We start from the raw sequence: 23,158 nt of genomic DNA, 5'->3' as shown, positions 1-23,158 counted from the left end.
CCTTGTCTGATTCCACAGTAGTGAGAAGACTGGAGGTAATTGTCAGCACTGCTTTCTGATTTAAAAAATGCCAAATGCATATCTCTTGCAGTGGACAAATCAAGCGATTTAAGTGACACTGCCCATCTATCGCTGTTTGTTAGATTTTATGACAGTGAAATTCTTAAGGAAGAATTTTAGTGCTTAATACTACTAGAAACCTACACTACAGGAGAGATTTTTTTGAAAAGGTAAAAGGCTTTTTTGAAAAAAATGGTTTTGATCTGCAGCAAGTAAACTTGCTTGTTACAGACTGAGGTCTCTCCATGACAGGGAAAGAGCAGGGCTTTGCTTCACATTTGGCAGTGATACACCCTTCATTAAATACACTGCACTGCATCATTCACCAGACTGTCCTGTGTGGTAAGTTGTCTGAGGACTTGAAAAAAAACAATGGGCATTGTGATGAGATTAGTGAATTACACATGCTCGACTTCTAGCTTGCAACATTGTCTTTTTAAACCTCTTTTACAAGACATTTCAGCCAAATACAGTGACCTGTTGCAGCACAACAACATTTGCTGGTTAAGCAGGGGGCGCTTGCTACAAAGGTTTTGTGCACTTAAAGAAATAATCAAATTTCTTTCACACCACAAGAACAACAAGGCCTACGAGTTCCTGGGATTTACAAATGATGTCCCCTCTACGTCACAGGTAGCTTTTCTGTGTGACAAGCTTTAATTCCCTCAACTTGCAGCTCCAAAGCCATGCAAGCAATATCAGGGATCTGTTTGAAAAAGTGTGTGTCTTTCAGAGGCATCTTGAAATCTTTCAGGCAGTCTTAACAGGAAAGATGTTGCACATTTCCACATTCATGTCATTGTGACAGATGCAACTTCAATGAAAATGATGCAAGAATTCCTAAACAATCTGATCGAAAATTTTAAAATGCAATTTGAGAATTTTAAAATTTCAGACGATTTGCTTCTATTTGTTCGTGATTCATTTCTTGTTTTTGCCGACAGACCTTGTCCTTCTGAAGCAAGGAACATTCTTGATTCAATTGATGAAGGTGCCTTTCGATTAGAAATGTTAAGGCTTCACAGCTCAGATATCTTGAAGGCAAAATTCAGAGAAGTAGAACTTTGTGATATCTGGATTCAATATCCTGACCAGTTTCAGAATAGCCAGAATCTAGCCATTTATCTTTAACAATGTTCAGATCAAAGTACCTTGGAGAATCTGGATTTTCTACCATGAACATTATAAAAAACAACATAGCAATCACCTGACAGATGAGCATCTTCACCAGTTCATGCATCCTGACTGCCTAAAAACCACTCTTCACAAAGCTTGCCAGAGATTGACAATGTCACACCTCCCATTAGAGATTGCCACAAACGCAGGTAATAATACTGATTTATAATCTGCTTTAAGTACTAGTGTGTCTAACTTTTATGTTAGAATCAAGGTCTTTATTGGCAGCTGAAGTCGTGTATTTTTAATTTTATTTTTTTATTTTGCCAGCCTTCTGTGCAAATGGCTTGTCTATCATAAAATTCTCAAATCAGCCTGCAATAGATCTAATTGAGTATCACTGGACTAGATTATCACAAAGGTCCCTTCTGGCCTTAAAGTCTATGAATCTATATCTTAATACTTTATGTTCTGGTTTACTAAAGAATATCACATGAGGTCTTAAATTAAAACCAGGGTCACACTGGTTATTCACATCATTGCAAAATGATACTATATATGCTGAAAATATGTTCTTGGATTCTGTATCACAGCAGAGGTGGCAAAACAGGTTTTCTGTCAGACAAGGGATGTTTATGCACCTTTGTCTGTCAAAATGTAAATAAGTATTGTCTCATTCACAGTGGGTCTCCCATCACCCATCTAAGCTAAATGCAGAGGAAACATTGCAAGAATTTAAAAAAAGAACTAACAGGTAGAGAGACACAGCAGGGAAGATAACTTTATTTTGAGAAACACTTCAAACACTTTGCTGGACTATATTTAGGGGACAAAGATGACATTCTGCAGCTAGGAATTAAACAGGCAGTGTATTTACATTCATGAAAATGAGATCACAACCAGCTGTGGATGAAGATGCTGCAGAAGGCTTCTGAGGAGATAAACTTCATTAGGTAGAAGGTTACCCTAATAAAGTTTAATCTCTAAAAAGCATGTTATGATTTTGTTTTATATGTAACTTTTTTCTCTATTATCCTTACTCACTACCTCTTGAATCTTTGATAATAAACTTCGTGTTTTCACCATAAATATAGCTCAGTGCTCTGGTATTAAGAAAAGAGCTGATCCTGAGTTGAATCAGAGAAGCTGGCATATTTACTGTTCCTTTGAGTACAGCAGACCTGGTATTTCTGAGAGTGTTCAGTGAAGAAATGGCTGGACACTACAGGAGAGCTCCTCAAAAGGACTCGGGGGCTGGGGTACACTGAGTTAATCTGTATGGCAAAGTAAGGACTGTCATAGCCCAGAGGAGAGTGCTTGGCTATCTAATAGGCTGGAGTTATCAGGGAACAGACACCCAGTTAACCACAAGCAAGTCTCCATCATGCTGCTGGTGGGGGGTGGGTACAAGGTGACCCTCAGTCCTGGGTACCCAGAGAACCTGTCACAGAGGATAGGCATAGAGCAGCTTCCCCCGTTGCAAGAGAGGGGAAGCATACATCAGGGAGCCTGGACTGTGACCTTTCCCGGAACAAAATACATGGTGAATCTGGGGTATGTATCATTTTTGGGAGCCCTTCCATGTTTTACCAGAAGCACTGGTAGGCAACATGGAAAGGAATGCTTACGTTTCCCCTTAACTTCTTATTTCTGTGCTTTTAAGGTTTTGGTTGGATGGGATGCATCCTATAAAAAAACCTTAGCTATAACTAAATAGCTGTTACTAAACAAGTTCTTGTTCGCCAATAGTATTTTGTATTTCCCTCATGACTACTTCATTTCTTTACCTGCCTTTGTAAGGGACTCTGTCTGAGGCTTTCAGAAAGCCCAAAAAAGTTATGCCACCCTGTCATAAATATAAAGGGAAGGGTAACCACCTTTCTGTATACAGTGCTATAAAATCCCTCCTGGGCACAGGCAAAACCCTTTCACCTGTAAAGGGTTAAGCAGCTCAGGTAACCTCGCTGGCACCTGACCCAAAATGACCAATGAGGAAACAAGATACTTTCAAATCTGGAGGGGGGGGGGGAGACAGAGGGTTCTGGCTGTCTGTGGGATGGTTTTGCCGGGAACAGATCAAGGATGCAAGCCTTCCAATTCCTGTAAAGTTAGTAAGTAATCTAGCTAGAAAATGCATTAGATTTTTTTTTGTTTGTTTAATGGCTTGTGACATTCACTGTGCTGGAGGGAATGTCTATTCCAGTTTTTGTGTCTTTTTGTAACTTAAGATTTTGCCTAGAGGGATTCTCTATGTTTTGACTCTGATTACCCTGTAAAGTATTTACCATCTTGATTTTACAGAGGTGATTCTTTTACCTTTTCTTTAAATAAAATCCTTCTTTTAAGAACCTGCCTGATTGATTTTTCATTGTTCTAAAGGTTCAAGGGTTTGGGTCTGTGTTCACCTGTACCAATTGGTGAGGCTATTATTATCAAGCCTTTCCCAGGAAAGGGGGTGTAGGGCTTGGGGGGATATTTTGGAGGAAGACATTTCCAAGTGGTCTCTTTCCCTGTTTTTTGTTTAAAACGCTTGGTGGTGGCAGCATACTGTTCAAGGACAAGGCAAAGTTTGTACCTTGGGGAAGTTTTTAACCTAAGCTGGCAAGAATAAGCAGGTCCCCACATCTGTACCCTAGAGTTCAGAGTGGGGAAAGAACCTTGACACACCCTGTCCTCCTGTATCCGTATTTTACTTATAGCTTCATAAATGATCTGGAGGATGGTGTGGATTGCACTCTCAGCAAATTTGCGGATGATACTAAACTAGGAGGAGTGGTAGATATGCTGGAGGGCAGGGATAGGATACAGAGGGACCTAGACAAATTGGAGGATTGGGCTAAAATAAATCTGATGAGGTTCAATAAGGATAAGTGCAGGGTCCTGCACTTAGGACGGAAGAACCCAATGCACCGCTACAGACTAGGGACCGAATGGCTAGGCAGCAGTTCTGCAGAAAAGGACCTAGGGGTGACAGTAGATGAGAAGCTGGATATGAGTCAGCAGTGTGCCCTTGTTGCCAAGAAGGCCAATAGCATTTTGGGATGTATAAGTAGGGGCATAGCGAGCAGATGGAGGGACGTGATCGTCCCCCTCTATTCGACATTGGTGAGGCCTCATTTGGAGTAATGTGTCCAGTTTTGGGCCCCACACTACAAGAAGGATGTTGATAAATTGGAGAGAGTCCAGCGAAGGGCAACAAAAATGATTAGGGGTCTGGAACACATGACTTATGAGGAGAGACTGAGGGAACTGGGATTGTTTAGTCTGCAGAAGAGAAGAATGAGGGGGGATTTGATAGCTGCTTTCAACTACCTGAGAGATGGTTCCAGAGAGGATGGTTCTAGACTATTCTCAGTGGTAGAAGAGGACAGGACAAGGAGTAATGGTCTCAAGTTGCAGTGGGGGAGGTTTAGGTTGGATATTAGGAAAAAATTTTTCAGTAGGAGGGTAGTGAAACACTGGAATGCGTTACCTAGAGAGGTGGTGGAATCTCCTTCCTTAGAAGTTTTTAAGGTCAGGCTTGACAAAGCCCTGGCTGGGATGATTTAATTGGGGATTGGTCCTGCTCTGAGCAGGGGGTTGGACTAGATGACCTCCTGAGGTCCCTTCCAACCCTGATATTCTATGTTTTAATGGTTTCTAGTAGATTAGAAAGACATGATTTTCCTTTTCAGAAACTGCTGATTTACCCCCCATCATGTGATCATATAGAAGTTCTATATTTCTATTTTTAGATATTTCAGCCAGTATACTCATTACTGATCCTCTACGATCTACTTCTCTGAATCACCTCTAGCGCTTTTGTAAAAACATAGGTAAAACATTAGTTATTCTGCCTGGAAGCAGGGCTAGAAGACAGCAAATTTTAATTAGGGAAACAGTATTTTTGTTAGCAGCTTAGCCACTTCATTCTTAAATTCCTTTCAACCTTGGATACATGCCACACAGTGGTAGTGACTTGTTGTTCTTTACTTTATCCATTTCAAAGAAGAACTGCACTTTAAAGTGGTAGCGTATTTTAAAAAAATTATTTTCCCTCATGTAACAACTGAAAATTTATAGATGTGGCACATGTAAGTTGCTATTAACAAAAGCCTTCAGATTTCTGGAACAGCTACAATTTTAGATGCTTTATTCAGCTACCAGAAATGAATACTTTGTTCCCCCTAAGCACATCTCTTGTCAGATTATGTGGAATTCATTCCTACCGGAATAACATTTCAAAAACCTATTATCACTTTTGTTATTTTAAAAACTGTTTTAACCTAAGTTCAAAAAGACAGAATGTGGATTATAAAATACTTAATAAAAAATGTTTTAACCAACCTCGTATTGTAAGCTTGCTATATAACTGAGAGTTCATTTCCTTGTCTCGCTGGTAACGTCGAAATTCATCAACTGCCTCACGCACCATTGTGACAGCCAAAACAAATCCCTGTTCAAAACATAATGATATAACACATTTCCCAAAATGGAAAATATTTTTTAAAAAATACATAAAAAGGAACATGACAGTAGGAGAAAAATGTGTATATGGAGTATTTCATCATTTTTGACAGCTCAGGGTTTTTTTTAAACCTTTTCTGTCAATCTAGTTCATCTTTACTGTAGAAACACAACTTGTGAAAACATTTTACAAACATAAGAACGGCCATGCTGGGTCAGACCAAAGGTCCATCTAGCCCAGTATCCAGTCTTCCGACAGTGGCCAGTGCCAGGTGCCCCAGAGGGAAAGAACAGGTAATCATCAAGTGATCCATTCCCTGTCGCTCATTCCCAGCGTCTGGCAAGCTAAGGCTAGGGACACCATCTCTGCCCATCCTGGCTAACAGCCATTGATGGACCTATCCTCCATGAATTTATCTAGTTCTTTTTGAACCCTGTTATAGTCTTGGCCTTCACAACATCATCTGGCAAAGAGTTCCATAGGCTGACTCTGCATTGTGTGAAGTACAAGTATTGAACAATTTTCATTTCTTGGCATATTCCAGCAAATTACAAATGATATAAAACTTGTAATTTGCTGGAAAATAAATATATATGTGCGCACTAGAGGGGAAAATTTTAGATATAATTTGTATGTTAGAAGAAATTAACATCTTTCAAATAAGTCACTGCGTTTATTTATACTATATATAAACAGCATTTTTTGCAATTTGCCTGAGAACTTATTAGCATTTGATTTAAGGATATTTGTATATTTTGACATGTGATGCTGACAATTTGTGTTTTCACAGTTATGAAAGCTTTTAATCTTTTTTAATCTTGATGTCTACTGTCATTGAATTATTTTCCGCCCACACATAATTTCCTGCAACTGAAAATTTAAATAGACAAAAAAATTAAACATGCTTAATAATAAACATTGATATTATCCGTCAAAATTATGAAAAAATTAAAAAACAAATTCTGCCAAGCCTACCTATAGTAGTGATGGGGATAATCTCATCTTGCTTCTTTTAAAAAAAAAAAGTTTATTGTCCTTTTTCTTACAAAGATAGACAGAAAAGGGTGAACTGAAGTAAACAGATGGCTAAATTGGAAAATTTGTCACTAATTTTTCCAAATTAGTTCTGGCTATTCACAGTCCTCCAAACACTGAAACAGGGCTGACCCTTTAGGTTTTGTGAAACTCCTGACCACAGATCCTTCAATTCTGGGGAGTACCCCAATTCAATTCACAGCTATGAAGGGGTAGTGCCAAACCAGGCTCCTACAAGCAGCCAGTATAATCTCTGGAAACACAAAAGAGGGAAAGCTAAGTAACAAAAGGCAGAAGAGTCTAGGGGACGAATCATGAGATATATTTACATCTAGTACTTGGCACTTAGCTCAAATCCCTAACTTATCCCTATATTATCAAAACCTCATGTTTATGTTATTTAAACCTGACTTGCCAATTAGCACCCTAAATTAGTTATATGGCCTATGTCTCGAAAAAAACCACCCAAAAACAAACGAACACCGAAAAACTGAATTTCAACCTTTTTCTTCAGGTTCCCCCCCAAAACACACACACTCCTTTAGAAATGTACACACCTTATTAAGATTGACCAGTCATACGCTAAAAACATCCCAGAGTCTTTTATGTAGTTGACAGGCTACATTGCTATCAAGCCATCTATGTAGTATTCTTTCCATAAAGATTTCACTTTCAATTAATGCCCTAAGGAATTGGTGGGGGGAGGGGGTGCCACTATTATTCTGAACTTATGGACTGTTGCCATACCACATCATATTAATGTATTACTTTTTCTTTTTGGAAGCAATGTTTCATGCAAGATCATTTTACATAATCAAAATAAAACATTGTGTACCTGTAACAGAGAATTTGCTCCTAATACTTTCAAATGTACTCGTTTTAGCTCACCAAGGGCATTAAACTCCAAAGTAAAAAGACAGGGAGAAAAATTTAACCTTTCCTGCCTGTTAAGTACATTTTGTATGCACATGAAAGACAGACATTTCAGCTTGAATTTGAATTTTTCTGGAACTCTACATACTATGTTATGACAATTCTTATTAGAACTCTTAAGAATATCATGACAAGTAGTCATTCTGTAAAATGAGAATGGGGAAAATCTGCTAAAGAAAGGTTTATATGTATAATTTTAAGATTATATACAGCTTCTGTTTACATCCAACCAATGTGATTGGTGAGGACATCAATGGATGCAAGAGCAAACAGAAGTCAATATATATAGTACACCATCCTATTTGGTTTGTCAAGTGTGTACATCTTTAAGTGACCATGGCGATCTGTTAGATGATACAGAAAAAGTGACCTATTTGGATATTAAAAGGAAAAAAATAGCTATAGAAAATATTTTAACCGCCTAAGCATTAAAGGTTACCTATTTTCGAAACAATAGTAATAGTCTCTCTTTAGCAGTAAAGTTTACTGCAAGTGGGCCTTTCCTTAAAAAAAACAAAAACCAAAACCAACACTATCCAGAAGACCTGATATAGAAAACTTCTGTGTCTTACCAGTCAATTGTGTTTATCTAACTGTGTCAGACAGTCCTCACAGTGGGATATTCCCCATTTCATACCAGCCTGGAGGCATACTGTATCTTCAAGCTCAGACTTATGTCTGCCACTCAGGAAGAACCCTCCGGACAAAAGTTTCCAAAGATCAAAAATACTTACTGTATAAATATTAAGAGGGGCAAATCAACGCGAACCACTTGCAGGAAAACTAATAAGAAATGTAAGGGTTTCCAAGAGGAATATGCTCTCCCCTTTTCAAATTACTTAACAAGCGAGCAATAGCCACACAAAATTCTGAACATATTGTATCCTCAGGAAAGGATCAGATTATCTGACATGAAGAGTCCTAAAAAGAAAATTCACAGGTAAGGCAAATTTTCCCTTCTCTGGCCCCTCCACAGCAGACTGTCTTCATGTTCAAAGCAGTTAATCATCCTTAGGGAGGGAAGATTCAGTTGAACTATGCAAAAGTTGGAAAAGAAATTTAAGAAGGCACCCCATTTACCAACTCTACATCTGCAGATAAGACGACAATTTTATGATATTTTGAGAAGTGCAAACAGACCACCACATGGTGGCCTTATAGACCTCAGTGTAAGATGTGAGTGATCACACAATTTATTATTTTATTACTATTGTACCAGGAGCCCCAAACATGCACCAGGACCCCATTGTGCTAGGCACTATACAAACAGAACAGATGATTAGTAATGTGTTTGAAAGGGGTTGTACTTGAGGGTTCAAATGCCTCTGCTTTTATTTCCTTGATGACCCTGCTCACATCCAACTTATGCCCTTCCAATTCCTTATGATGTTTGGATTCAGACAGAGGACAATACTTCTTCCTATAATATGCTGAAGATTATGGTGACCTTGAAGGCCTGGTCAGTTTGAAGAATTAACATGCCTTGATAGAATATGTATAATTGAGATTCCATAGAGACCATGCCAAGCTCCAAAAACAACCCTGACTGAGGTGGTGGTAAATAAGCAAGATAGTTGCAGTGAGAAGAGGTGGAGTAATACTGACTATATAACGGTTAGAAAAGTGGTTTAATAACTACCTGCAGCACACATTGCAAGATCATGACAGGAATTGGCACATTACTGGAGGATTAATTAAAGAGGTAGTCCTGAGGAATCTGATGTGATGGTGATCAGAGATTCTCCTTACTTTCTTACAGTGCAATATTTGCAACTGCAGCCTTGTCTTGACGAAGACCAAGGTCAGACCAACTTATAAAAACTCCAATTTTGTTTAGCTGATTTTGCCCTGGTGTATATCTTGTAATACCAACAACCGGACCACATTAAAGCAATTAATAAGGGCCATTTGCAAGATTCCTCTGAACTATCAGAGGATATTTCATGTTCTTAGAATATCAGTGACTATAGTTTATTCCACTCAGCATCTAAAGTGATAGTTTAAGCAGCACTGGATTTTAGTGTAGAGTAGAGTCTCTGCCGTAGTATATTCTTTTGACTCTGGATCTTGGCAAAGGTTCATTTCATCCAGAATTGGGTCTGAACCTGACGATCATTGAAAAGGTGACAGAATCACTATGGCCTGTTCCTTTTGCAGTCTTTTTTGCCATCTTCATCCTCAATGGTTTTGATGGAGAGAGAAGGCATAAAGGAAACATTAGTGTCACTTTGAAGACATGGGGTCTACTTCTAGACGTCCCTACTTCACATAGTACCTGTTGGTTTTCCAGGCCGATCTGGACATAAGATTAATCAGTGGGCTTTCAACCTGACTTGAGATACTTGGAAAGGATAACCAGTCCAGATTCCTTTCCCTTGGTTCTAAGTGCATCGTGCTGAACCAATTGACCCTGACTTTTCTTCTCCTTTAACATGTAAAATCCTGAGGGACAGAATGAAAGCTTCTGCTCAGGACATGATCAAGACTGCTTCCTTGAGCAATCCCTAAAGTCTTCATATCAGCTTTTATCTTATCATCTTATCTTATCATATTAAGGAGCAGTTTCTGAAGCGTCATCTGCTGGAAACAGAGAAGTAGCCTACTGGTCACAGCTCTAGACAGTTTATACCCTCCTCCTTATGTGTTACTTACATCACACCCACTGTATCTCACATGAGTACAGATGTGCTTCCCTTTCCTGGAGCCTGGTAATCTACACAGATGACTAACTATGTAGATGTTGAACAGTCTTAAGGATGAATTTAACAAGAGATGCTAATATTAGCTCCAGCCCAAGATATTTATATACTTGCAGGCTGGAAGTGAAGCAATAACTGTGCAAGGTATCCATGTATGAGACCAGCAAGCTAAGGAGCTGAACCAGGGATTTTAGTTTAGTAGAGATGTACCAACATGTACATTTAGTAGAGATGTACCAACAGAGTCTTCTCCTGTCTCTCTTCTGAAATAAACATTGTCTTGAACAGTGACTAGACAGCTCTGATACTGAGTTTAAAAGGTTGCAAATGCTTCTTCCCCTTGTTCACTTAAAGCCTTATTCCTGCAGAAAGAGCACCAGATGCTAAGTCCAGCATAACAGTGACCTGTGAAGGAATCCTGGTGAGGTCACCCAGATAAGAATAAACGGATCTCTCTTTCTCTTCAAGGAAGAGGTGACTAGGGTGTTTGTGAATACCTGTGTGGAAACGGAATCTAAAATGTATTGGAAATGTTTTTCATTGTAGCAGAATCTAAAGATTCTCTTGTGATCAGAATGAATATAATCCCCTGGAGATCTACTCGGAATATGAAAACATGGGAGAATAAATGTTGTTACACTTGATTTCAGTATTTACCTCTGAAATTCATTTATGACCTTACTGAGAAAGACCTGAAATCTAGGACAGCCAGCATGTCACTGCTTCAGTTTGATAGCACTGAGGCTCTGGTGCACTTTTGAAAACGTCCATTCTGTAAAAAACTAGCTCCATTATTAAAATGTGTAGGAGATCAACTATTACATTCTTCATATTCTGATACTATAAGAAGATTTGTTGTTGATGATGTTGGTTTGCTTTTATTTTATTTGAACTTTGTGTCCCAGGAACGAGTGTGAGATAGTTCTATTGAATCTACTTTTCTGAATAGCTCAAACACTGATTTTCCCAAGATGTTAGCCTTCCACATGGAGGCCATTCTGAAGTTCCCCCTCTTAGAGAAGTAGGATCCTCAGAATTAGGGAAAACCAAAGCTAATAAGAACTGTTCACATTCAGCAGTTTCCCAAGGAAACCCAGTCAGAGTCTTCCAACTCTCAGAAATGACTGCAGTGGTCTCTTTCTAATGTATCTTTTCAACATTGAAGGAACATCAATTTCAAAGGGAATGCCAATAAAGTAACATACTCTGGAGTCTCTCACTGGACAGAAGACCTTTATTTTCCCTTCTTTTCATCCATGTCCTGGCCTCAATGACTGCTCTGTATCTTTACTCCCCAAAGAGCCTATCAACTGAAGATTTATAAGGTTGACATTAGATGATGACTGTGAAACACATTTCCATATGAAGAGCTACTTCATGGGCCACTGTTATAAACTCTACAGTGTAGCGTAAATCTTAGTCAGTTTAAGCATTGGTCCCAACAGGAATTACTAGGAAAATCTACATACGAGGCACGGGGTTGTTAAAATGGCCTTCCAGTAGAGATTAGTCCAGCATAATCTGTGGTCACAGCCAATATTGCCAGGGTTGAAGTCAATGTATCCAAGTTGTGTCTGAACGATGATCCTATTCTCCTCTTGTCAGTTCCAAGCAAAGGAGTACTCCCAAGGAGTACTACTTCATATGGTACAGCTGCGTCCCCTTGACTAACAAGGCTATAGCAGGCTCTGCCTTACGGAAGAGCAATGAAGTCTTTTAGTGTATGTGAAATTTATGAATTTGCATGTTAGGACATTTTGCCTTAATAGAGAAAAAATACCCCTCTTAACCACACCCTTATACTGGATGAAGAGGCATTACAGGACTCTCTCAAGTTAACAAAAATTTGTGTTTTCTCCTCCAAAAAATACAGAAACGTGCAAAGACAGATCCCCTACCCTATGCATCCTTAATTCTGGGAAGTCCAGATGAGTGAGTGCTTTATCTTCATACAAGCCCTGACTCAGAGATTTCCCCTCACCTTTGGAGAATATTTGAAAACTGACTCGAGAGGTTTTTAAGACATCAACGGGAGCTTTGAAGGTAATGGAATAAGTTAATTTACAGGAAAACTGAATTTTTGTGCTGCTCCTTTAAAAGCTTGCTGAGAGGCCTTCTCCTTTATTGGTCCCTGGGCCAAATCCCTGAGGGAACACGAGGGAGAGTTACAACAGAGACTTAAAAGTGAGAGATGAGAGGCATGTTCCCTACAAGTTTCCCAAAGGAAAAGAGCAGCCATTTTTTAATCTCCTGGGGGACCCATGTAGGCTAGAAGGGGAGAGAAGACATTCTCATCCTCCAGGGAATGGAATTTGAATCATTTGAACATCCTGCCCACTGCTACTTGGTTCTGGATGAGTGGAGTTCTAGTCTCAGAATGGAGCTTTCCTGAAGCCTGTTCAACCATCTTGATATGAGCTTTGCTAACACACAAATTGCAAGCAGAGTTCCCTTGCAGCCTTCTCAACTGCCTCAACACAGACCTTGCCTACACCCCAACTAGCAGCTTCATCTTTGCCCCCAGTAACCTAACGAGGGGATTAACAATGGGGACATTTCTTGCATTCAGTTTTCCCTTGCTGCTTGCCTTAGGCTACATCTGCACTACAAATCAGGGGAGTGATTCTCAGTTCGCATAAACGTACTCACAATAGCTTGATAAGAGTTAGTGCAAGTATAAAAAGTAGCATAACCATGGTAGCACAGGCAACAGCAGCACGGCTTCGCTGTGCTGAGTACAAACCCACCTGAATCCCGTGGGTACATACTCAAAACAGCTGCCGCTGCCCATGCTACCATGAGTACACTGCTATTCATACTCGCTCTAGCTCTCTCTCAGCTACCGCGAGTACGCGTACACGAGCTGGGAGTCATACCCGGAGGTCGTAATATAGCTGTACCCTGAGGATATCCTGTATCCTGAGGGAGATGCCACCCACTAAATCCTCCTTAGAAACCTCTTTTTTTTTTTTTTGGGGGGGGGGGGGGGGGGGAAGGTGTGGGGTGGATTGTATCAGTCACAAGGAGAATAACCTTGAAGACAATGAAGAAATAGAGACAAATGTAGTTATTTTTTAAAATCTTGTGAAGCGTCCTGCTACAAAAGGAGACCGTGATTCTGCCATCTGTATAGTTTGGAGGAAGAGATTCTGGATAGTTCTTGAGAGGCAGTCCTGAGTGAAAGAGCCAAAGATCTTACCTGCCTCCATTTGCTTTGGAGACAGAAAATGGTGAAGATTATCGGACATGCAAGGGATGGAAGAATTTAAACTTCTGTATGAGAGGGCTCAGTGAGATGAAAGCTACAGAACACCAGAAAATACTATATATATGCATTTTGCAGTCAGTGTTTGATAAAGTCAAAAACAAAATTAGTTAATGTACCAAATGTTCTGTACTAAAACTGATATTTTTGTTTCACATTTCAGTAGCTACCACCAGCTAGATAGGGAGTACTAACAATTTAGATAAGGAAGTAGTTCACACAGGAGCTGCAGAGCTCCTGGGGAGCAAGAAATACTTTTGGGAACATCTGCCCATAATAGTTTAAACAAACAACTGAGCACCCAGCCAGCGCCACCTTCCCCCCGCATATTAGAACATAAGCATCTAAAATAATTTTTACATTTTATAAATAAAATTCTAAAATCAAAAGCAGACTAATACTAAAACCTGTCTTATATCAGCTTTTTGTTTACCAGAGGAGCCCAGTAGGTGTACAGGTAGCCTATTTTCAATGCAGGTACAAACTGTGAGCAGGACACGATGAGAAAATAGAGATTCAAGAAAAACTTGAACTGTTCATATAAAACCTAAAATGAAAAACAAAAGAAAAACAGAAAAAATTACTTAAAATTTTATTTCAGGAATGTACATGAAAAAAATATTACTTTTTCCATAAGTATAACTTCATTATACTGCATGTTTAATAAACTTAGTTCATTATCACTTTTTATAGGAACCATTACGTACAGAGAAAATCATTTTAAATTACTTGAATACAACCCATAAACAGCAGCAATCACAGGCATAACGATCACTGAATTTTCAAGATATACTAGAGATTATTGAAAATAATACATCTCCATCTATCTAATCTGGATTAAATTACTGTAAAATGGTTTGCCCTGGAATTAACTCAAACTATCTGCAGTCTGCCCTACAGCAACAACATTCAAAAATCAATTATGATTAAGGTATTTTAGTGTTTGTGGTCCAAACTTGGATTTTTAAAGACCGTAGTTTCTTTTTCCTCATGGTATCAATACAAAGCAAAATTAAGGTTGTCTGGGTGACCTAATTTTGCATATCAGTAACTCCACAGTCCCAACACAGGGAGTATGTCAGCATCCTGACTGAAACGATACTGTGCTCCAACAAGCCGCAGTAGGCAGAAAAGCTTCTGGGAATAGTTATTGGGTACAGTAGACCTGAGGATGCTGATTTATGCTGGAAACTGAACTAGTGAGCATGAACATGGTGTTCAGCCACCTTTGTTCCCTCTTTTCAGGTTCCATCTCCAAGCAAATATTTTCATAGGCAGTGGAAAGAAATTACACGAGAACAAGACTGTCCAGGGGAGTCATGAAGGCATGAAAATTTTATGAGACACTTTTTGGCCTTGTGTAAATGTAACAAGATGACCATAAAGTAAAATGTAGAAGCTTTAATATTTAGGTCCATATTTATTACAATATACATGGTACAACACAGGTTCTCATGAGAAAATATATCAAAGCACTATTTTGAGTGTTTTTGTTTTATTTTGTTTTTTGCTTTGCTAAGTCAAAGTAAAACACTGATATCTTGCTTAGTAAATTAGTCCAAATATATTTATTTTCAGTATGAAACTAATAAACTATACTCATATTTGCCAGTGATGGGAATGCAAACCGTAAAATTACAACTAAGTGCCAGATGCACTACAACATTATGGAAGTTTCAACAGAAGTCATTCAATAAGTACAACATTTATTATTAACTTATGAACACTATTAATGCTTACAGAGAGCAGTTACATAAATTATTTACAGTACTGTACAGTGCTGTAATTGTTAAAATGATAAATAGCTATGCTGGAGTGATATTGTGTTTATGTTCATAATAAAACATTTTCCTTTGATGTCTAAAATGTTTGAATTATTTCACAAATTAATCTCGGCAGGGTGATTAGCTTTTTTCTCCTCACCAGTGGTTTATTTAAAGTGCCAGTTAGCATAAATTAACAGTTAAAAAACTGACACTCTTCTTTAAAAAAAATCAAATTAGGATTCCTACTGTGCAATTATAAAACATTTTCGAAGTATCATATCTTCTGAGGAAAAGAACCTGAACCGTGCTAGCTCCCTCAACAGGTAACAGCAAATTATGGCTCACCTTTACAGGCATCAGGAACATGCCTTGTGACACATATATTTTTAACCACAACAATCAATAGCTTACCGTACACTTAATGAACTTTGTGACCCTTATGAAAGTATACACTGCGTAACCAATCTGAGTATTTAATAATTTAAGCCAAGGAAGAAAACATTGGATTGACTCAATAAAGATGAGAATATTTATCTGCTTGAGACAGTTGACATCTTATTACCCTGACAAAAGATTGGTCTTAATTATGGTGCCATTACATTTTCTGAATTTTAATAAAGAGACATATTAGATATCAAGCATTTGCCAGCTACTGGATGAATGTGGTTAGAGATATAGGCTCAATGCTCAAAATAAAACAGGTATGATTACTTAAATTCAAAGGACAAAACATTTCTATATTGAAACTTACAAGATAATTTGTTAATACAAAAAAAGACTCCATACAAACGAAAAATGTATCAGTAAAAATTTATATGAAATATCAAAAATGCATGCTATCATGATTTATCATTTAGTCATTGAAACATCTCTCCTCAAAAGTTATATTTTCAGCAGAACTGAAAAAAAATTTAAAAATCCAAAAAACAATGGAACAGCTATCCAAAACATTTGTAAAGTCAATTTGTAATTTATGCAAAGAATGAACACTGAAGGCAAAGAATTCACTTAAATCAACTGTTAAATAACAAAAAAAAAATAAAAAAGCCACATTTGTGGCATTTGTTTTTAAATAAAATGGAAAACATTCCAGTCTGCAACAAACTGTACTTAAAAGTTGAATTCAATGCATAAAAGAATTCTGCACTTTAAAACCATAATATGTAAAAACAGATCTGAAAAGACAGCACATTAATTTTAAACTAGGTCTTGTTAACACTGTTCTTAAAATAATTTAAGAGCAACCAAGTCCTGTTATTTAAATGGAAAATTTTTGACTATTTTATTTATAGTTATTGTATTTTCTTATACGCACTCACTGCTGTTAAAGACTTCTGCATAAGAGCATGAACCCTAAACTATTTATTCCTCACTTAAAGTCGAACCTCTGTGACAAAATAATCATTTCCACACAATCAGCTGTGATACCACAGAGGATTATAACTTCTAGTGAGGAATAAAGAAATGCAAAAGAACATTTATCCCTGAATTTTTAGAGACAGCATGGAATTCTAGCTACATGACTCATTGAATTACATGCAAATTGCACTTCTATAATCTGTGCCACTTTGAAAATACAGTGAGATTAGAAACAAAAAGTCTTACTCTCATGTAAGGGTCATCACTAATAAGGAGAATGAGAAATTAAGTACAGAACGCATGAAGTAGATAAGAATATCTATTTCTTCAGTCCTTTTTTTTTTTTTTTTTTTTTTAAAGGTACCATGAGGGGCATAAACTAAGCCCACTTTCAAGTAATCATTAGTAGCCTTACCCCAGGTATAAATGTAAAGATATTGTATTTTTGATTTTTTATAGCATTTCTTGGATATTTTTCTTCACATTTTTCAGGACATCCCAGCCACACCGTACGAGCTTTTAGCTCTTTCTTTCTTCTGCAAATGTTTATGAGCCAGTCACAGCAACTGTAAAGAACAAGAAATATTTGGTTTAATTTTTAAAAAACTATTCTATGCATTATGGGCAATATTTTTAAACCTGGAAATCTGAAGTTAGGAGAATGTATTTAGGCCCTCAGGTTTGAAATTTTGGCCTATGTCTATATCATAAATAAAGTGCTGATTGTTTCAATATCTAGTGCAGGTGTAGAGTATTTCTAATACTTAGCCTTACCTGTAAAAATTATGTGTTGCTGCTATCACCTTCTTAACAGGCTTTTCAAGATGAATCTATTTGTTCTTACTCACCTTCCCTCAGAAAAATGAACTCTAGATTTTGATTTTTAAAAACTGATTTTTGCTGTTATTGAAATACAGCTTAGTTACTGTCTCTGCTGAGATTTTTACTCATTCATGCTGCTAGACATATTCCTTAAAAAAATATTTTCATTAAAGTCTAAATGTGACAGATCATATGAGCTGAGCCATGAATAAGTAGGGCTCACTGCTAGCAGATTTAGAAGTCCAACTGACTGATGAACCCAGGCTTTTTGTTTCGTTTAGAAACCAGACTAAATTAAGCAAAAATGGTAGCTTTGTGTATCCGAAGTACAACCATAAAAAACAGGGCTTTTCCAGATGGCATTCTCCTCTTCTTCTAATGGCAGCCACCCTCAACTCTTCAGAGGGCAGTAATTTTTTAGTGTGCTGGAGTAATTACTTCACCACAGCTGTCTCAAACCTAATAACTGCATTAATTACGTGAAGGGATTTTTAGGGTGTGACTTTCCTTCATTCAGTCTCAGCTCTCTCCCTGTCAATTGCTGGCTATGTTCCATACTAGCCAACTTCTAACCTGGAATACAACAACATACTCCCACACAAAAAAACTGCATTAAAATGGAGTTAAGTTACTGATATGTACTCTCAAGGATAAAACACATTACAGGTATGTTGTAGTACGATATTCAGTTTTATGGCTACATCTAAAAGAAACCCTAACCTGTTAAAGTAGGCATGCACAGTAAGGCACCTAAACAACCTTAACTCTGCCTTGTAATGATGGTATGCAATAACCAGATGATTACAATCAAGACATTTTAGTGTTTGCTTTCCCAGATTAGATTAACCTAATTTTTAAAACATTTTTTTCACCTCATGGTATTTCTAACAAGGCAGGGGGTCAAGGTTGCTTGTGTGCCTTTCTGGATTTCTTTTAAGGTCTTGTCTTTATGACTAGTTAGTGCATAGCGAGCTGGGGAGCAAATCTACAGCACTCCAGCATGCCACACACTACCTGATTATGTGAAACCTGCTACCACCCCATGAAAGTTCCCTAGTGTGCTTTGTTTACAGTAGGGAACTTCAGTGAGCAGCAACAGAGTCCATACAGACAGTGTATGACACACTAGAACTGTCAAGGTTCCTTCCCCACTCTGAACTCTAGGGTACAGATGTGGTGACCTGCATGAAAGATCCCCTAAGCTTATTCTTACCAGCTTAGGTTAAAGACTTCCCCAAGGTACAAACTTTGCCTTGTCCTTGAACAGTATGCTGCCACCACCAAGCGTTTTAAACAAAAAACAGGGAAAGAGACCACTTGGAGACGTCTTCCCCCAAAATATCCACCCAAGCCCTACACCCCCTTTCCTGGGAAAGGCTTGATAATAATAGTCTCACCAATTGGTACAGGTGAACACAGACCCAAACCCTTGGATCTTCAGAACAATGAAAAATCAATCAGGCAGGTTCTTAAAAGAAGGATTTTATTTAAAGAAAAGGTAAAAGAATCACCTCTGTAAAATCAAGATGGTAAATACTTTACAGGGTAATCAGAGTCAAAACAGAGAATCCCTCTAGGCAAAATCTTAAGTTACAAAAAGACACAAAAACAGGAATAGACATTCCCTCCAGCACAGCGAATGTCACAAGCCATTAAACAAACAAAAAAAAATCTAATGCATTTTCTAGCTAGATTACTTACTAACTTTACAGGAATTGGAAGGCTTGCATCCTTGATCTGTTCCCGGCAAAACCATCCCACAGACAGCCGGAACCCTCTGTCCCCCCCCCCTCCAGATTTGAAAGTATCTTGTTTCCTCATTGGTCATTTTGGGCCAGGTGCCAGCAAGGTTACCTTAGCTTCTTAACCCTTTACAGGTGAAAGGATTTTGCCTCTGCCCAGGAGGGATTTTATAGCACTGTATACAGAAAGGTGGTTACCCTTCCCTTTATATTTATGACACTGTAGATTCACACCCTACTGCTGTGCAGTCATTTATTGTTTAGACATCTCTAAATATAATCTTAACTCGAATTATCTGGGTCTAAAATTCTGGGTTTGGGGAGCATTACAACATCTCAGTAATGTGTTTTACACTTAAACTGAAATTAAAGTTGCAAGTACAGCTAAGAAATTTAACTGAGTTTTTTCTTTGGCAATTTCCATAGTTTTTTTTAAATTATTAAAAACTCCAGACCTCATGTGCGTGCATATAAAACTTTAAAGAGCAGATTCACTGGTATACCAAAGCAACCAGGGAACACCAGCGTTAACCCTACGTATAAGCAGCTCTTATTTACTACAGTAGAGCAAATTCACCGAAGTGTTCTAGCAAACCTGACCTTTAATTCTCAATTGCCTTATTAGTTTAGAGGGCTATCTTCGTGAGACTAGCCCTGTGTGAATGTGAGGCAGGAGAGAGTCCAGTCCTCCACTTCCTGAGTCCCAATGTTTCTGAGCTCTAAGGGCTCTCCTGAGCTTCTGTCTTGGATCCATGGCAATGCTGTGCCACAGGGAAAAAAGGAGCCAAGGCAGCAGTGACAGGAGCAAGAAACCTTCATGCACCAATGCCCAAGCTAACATGCCCAAGCCAATCTTTAAGTGCAAAACAACTCAACCTTGACTATGGAAACATGGCCAGCACCTCCATAATTATAAAACAAACATACTAATAAAAATTTCTTATGGAGAATAGCAACAGTGGTAATTAAAAAACATTCTAGTTAATGGAACCTAGTTCAAAACCTAGTTGCAGGCCACAGCATTTTCTGCTGCTTGACCTCTATAGGGAGTTCTTCCACTCAAGAGGGAACTGCAGAGAGGGAAGATGAGAGGGAGGAGGCCGGTAAGGTTTCTCCCCTGACTCAAAAGGAGTGGGAAACAGAACCTGCATATTGAAAGTGAGACCCTGCACCGAAAAACGCAACATGAAGGTTCAATATAGGAGATTAACTTCCAACCTCAGTGGAGGATTATGGGCCTCATTCAAACACATTAAACAGTGCACATGAGCATCTCATTCTGGATGGAAGGACGAGTAGGAGGGATGTAGTTTTTTAGGTTGAGGCCAGCCCTGGAGGGAAAAAGAGTCCTGTTTCCTGAGAAGAAGGGGTACTGAACTAAGGCTAAACTAAACTATGCAGGATAGAGGAAAAGATCTGCTAAGGTTAGAAAAGTTACAAGGTTCCTAATGTCCTTTGCCACAGGAAAGAAGGAACCAAGGGAGGTCCGGGCAGCACTCCAAACTCATAAGGATACTCTACTCTGGGACTGAATACTAGGGAGTACCATATCCCTTAAGATGGAATGCATGAAGACACAAGAAGAACTTCAGTTTACTTGCAAGTAGATTTTAAGATGTCATATAAGCGTCTTTTATAGAACTGGACCATGTTTTAAGAAACATCTATGCAGCAATCTTACCAGACTCAGTCATGTGACAACTAGTTCTCTCTCCCAGGCATACCAAGAATATTAATCATTTTGTGATATTTAGCTAACTGAGCAGTACAAAACCACTGATATCATTAGAAAGGACACAAACCTCAGTAAGGTAATTGCACATAGAAACTCTAAATAAAATGGAGTGCTGCAGGTAAGATGGTAAATTTGGATGCACTGAGAGAAAAAATCTTTTGAGTAATTATTGTATTTTTACAATACTCAAAAAGGCTTTCTTTTGAATAGCAGGGATAAGTAAGTACTATAACTGATAAGGTTTATCATATGCTGATGTTTGCTGGATCATACCAGTTTAAAAGTGTAAACAGAGAGAATTTCTGAGAAATATTTGATTTCTGTTTAACTTTGACCAAACCTAGCTAAAGGTAATGGGAGAGAAGTGAAAAAGACTGGTGACCAAGCCATTTCAACTCACCGGATTTGATGTAATTCACCCACTTGCTTTTCATTGTGGTCCAATGAACTTACAGAGAAGATATACTTCAGTGTGCAACACCCAAAAGGAAAAATGTAGAAGATCAAAGCCCCTATCCTCTTTAGAACGACATAACACATTGCACTTGAGATTTCACTTTTTATTCAGTCAAATCATCCCATCCAACGAATTGACAGACCTTTCCATTTAAGGTCCAGGTACACTTATGAATGAAACTGATAATGTTGGAATTGATAAGGACAGTTATTTTAAGACCAAAAACTAAGTTAAAATGTAATGAAGGTTGAGAGCATTTACCAGTAATTTCAACAGTAAACCCATTAGAGGGTAGTTGGAATTATCTCCAGAACAAGCAGTACAAACAAAGGAAATTCAGAATTAAGGCTACATTTAAAGAAATCCAAACACATTAAATGTATGGAAATATATATGTATGCACCAAAATAACCTTTACTTTGCTGTGATTGTTGACACCATGTTGTGTCCATAAATTTATTGTTTGTGATCCCAGATTAGATTAAATGATTTTTAAAGACAATAGATTCTTTCATATTTTTCCCCTCAAGGTGACACTACAGGGCAGAGTTAAGTTTGATTGCCCCTTTACTGTGTACTTCCATATTTACATCTGGATTTTTGGTAAGAGTGTAGGGCTGATGGGGTGATTGTATCTTTTACCTTTGTATGCTATTTAAGTAATGGCAAAATATCATCCTGCTTTAGAAATAAAAATAAATACCGCAGTTTGCTTAGACTGAAAAATGCTAGGGCCAGCCCTGATCTATATAGTCTTGCTATAAGTGCCGGAGGATTATACTAGATGACCTCTCGAGGTCCCTTCCAGTCCTATGATACAAAACCATTAGGGGAGATCCTAAGACAACATGGATTGCCATGCCATCAATAAAACAAATCTCTACAATCCTCTGTCTTCCAATGAAGACAATGCTATTTCCTTGGTATTCTTGTGGTCCAATGGAAAATAGAATATGAATGAAAGATAGCTAGCTCATATTCACTCAAACTGACATAGACCTAATTTAAGGAAATGGTGTCTAGATAGTTACTGGCACATTAGAAATTTTATATAAATAGAAGGCTGAAAATCATAAATGAACAGACACACATAATATTGATTATCATTTTAGGTTGAATTAAGACGTGTCCCTAAGTACCAGACTAGGAAAACATACAATACTCAATACTAAAACTATACTATTGATCTACATATTGGAAAACCATGTAATTAATTTTATTAAATAAATGATTATATATATTCTGGGAAAATAAAGGAATTTTAGCTTTTGAATGTATTTCTGCTGACGCAGCTCTTCAGAATTTAACTGAAACAGCTTCAGGGGTGTGTGAAACCTTATTTTTGTCTTGGTCTATAAAATCTTCGTCTGTGTAAATAGCAGGGTGAAACAGAATGTCTCGAGGGAATTGTTTACTTCTGGTGCCAAGACAAACTAACAAACAAAAAACAAGGCAACAAAAACAAACCAGTAAGATAAAAACAAGTGGATGGAGCCAGTGGGATTAACAACAGCTAGAAGTAGACAAATAAAAGTAAGTTTTAGTAGGGTAAGCAAAAATGTATTAGTTTAGGTTAGTTATTGTGATTAATGCATAAGAACATTTTAGCCAGGGGTTCAGAATAGATAGGTACAGAAATAACTTGGTAACTGAATCCGGGCAAAGTCATGGAACAGGGTGTAAAAGATAATGACTGACCAGGGCCAATCAGAGGGGGGTCCA

The 23,158-nt window shown here is 38.0% G+C and overlaps 1 protein-coding gene across 2 annotated transcripts in view; it reads right to left on the bottom strand.

The window, feature by feature from the left end:
* Positions 1 to 23,158, bottom strand: part of ATP9B (ATPase phospholipid transporting 9B) — a 294,054-nt gene that overhangs the window by 238,741 nt on the left and 32,155 nt on the right. For both annotated transcript variants that reach the window (XM_077810530.1, XM_077810529.1), the window contains exons 3-5: positions 17,096 to 17,246; positions 13,989 to 14,102; positions 5,503 to 5,611 (exon numbers count right to left, since the gene is read on the bottom strand). In XM_077810530.1, the coding sequence (XP_077666656.1) occupies positions 5,503 to 5,611; positions 13,989 to 14,102; positions 17,096 to 17,246 (374 nt within the window). The remainder of the gene's footprint in view (positions 1 to 5,502; positions 5,612 to 13,988; positions 14,103 to 17,095; positions 17,247 to 23,158) is intronic.

The sequence above is a fragment of the Eretmochelys imbricata genome, chromosome 2, assembly GCF_965152235.1.
Source record: "Eretmochelys imbricata isolate rEreImb1 chromosome 2, rEreImb1.hap1, whole genome shotgun sequence".
NCBI classification, from domain to species: Eukaryota; Metazoa; Chordata; order Testudines; family Cheloniidae; genus Eretmochelys; species Eretmochelys imbricata.
This window is presented reverse-complemented; position numbering and strand designations above follow the sequence as displayed.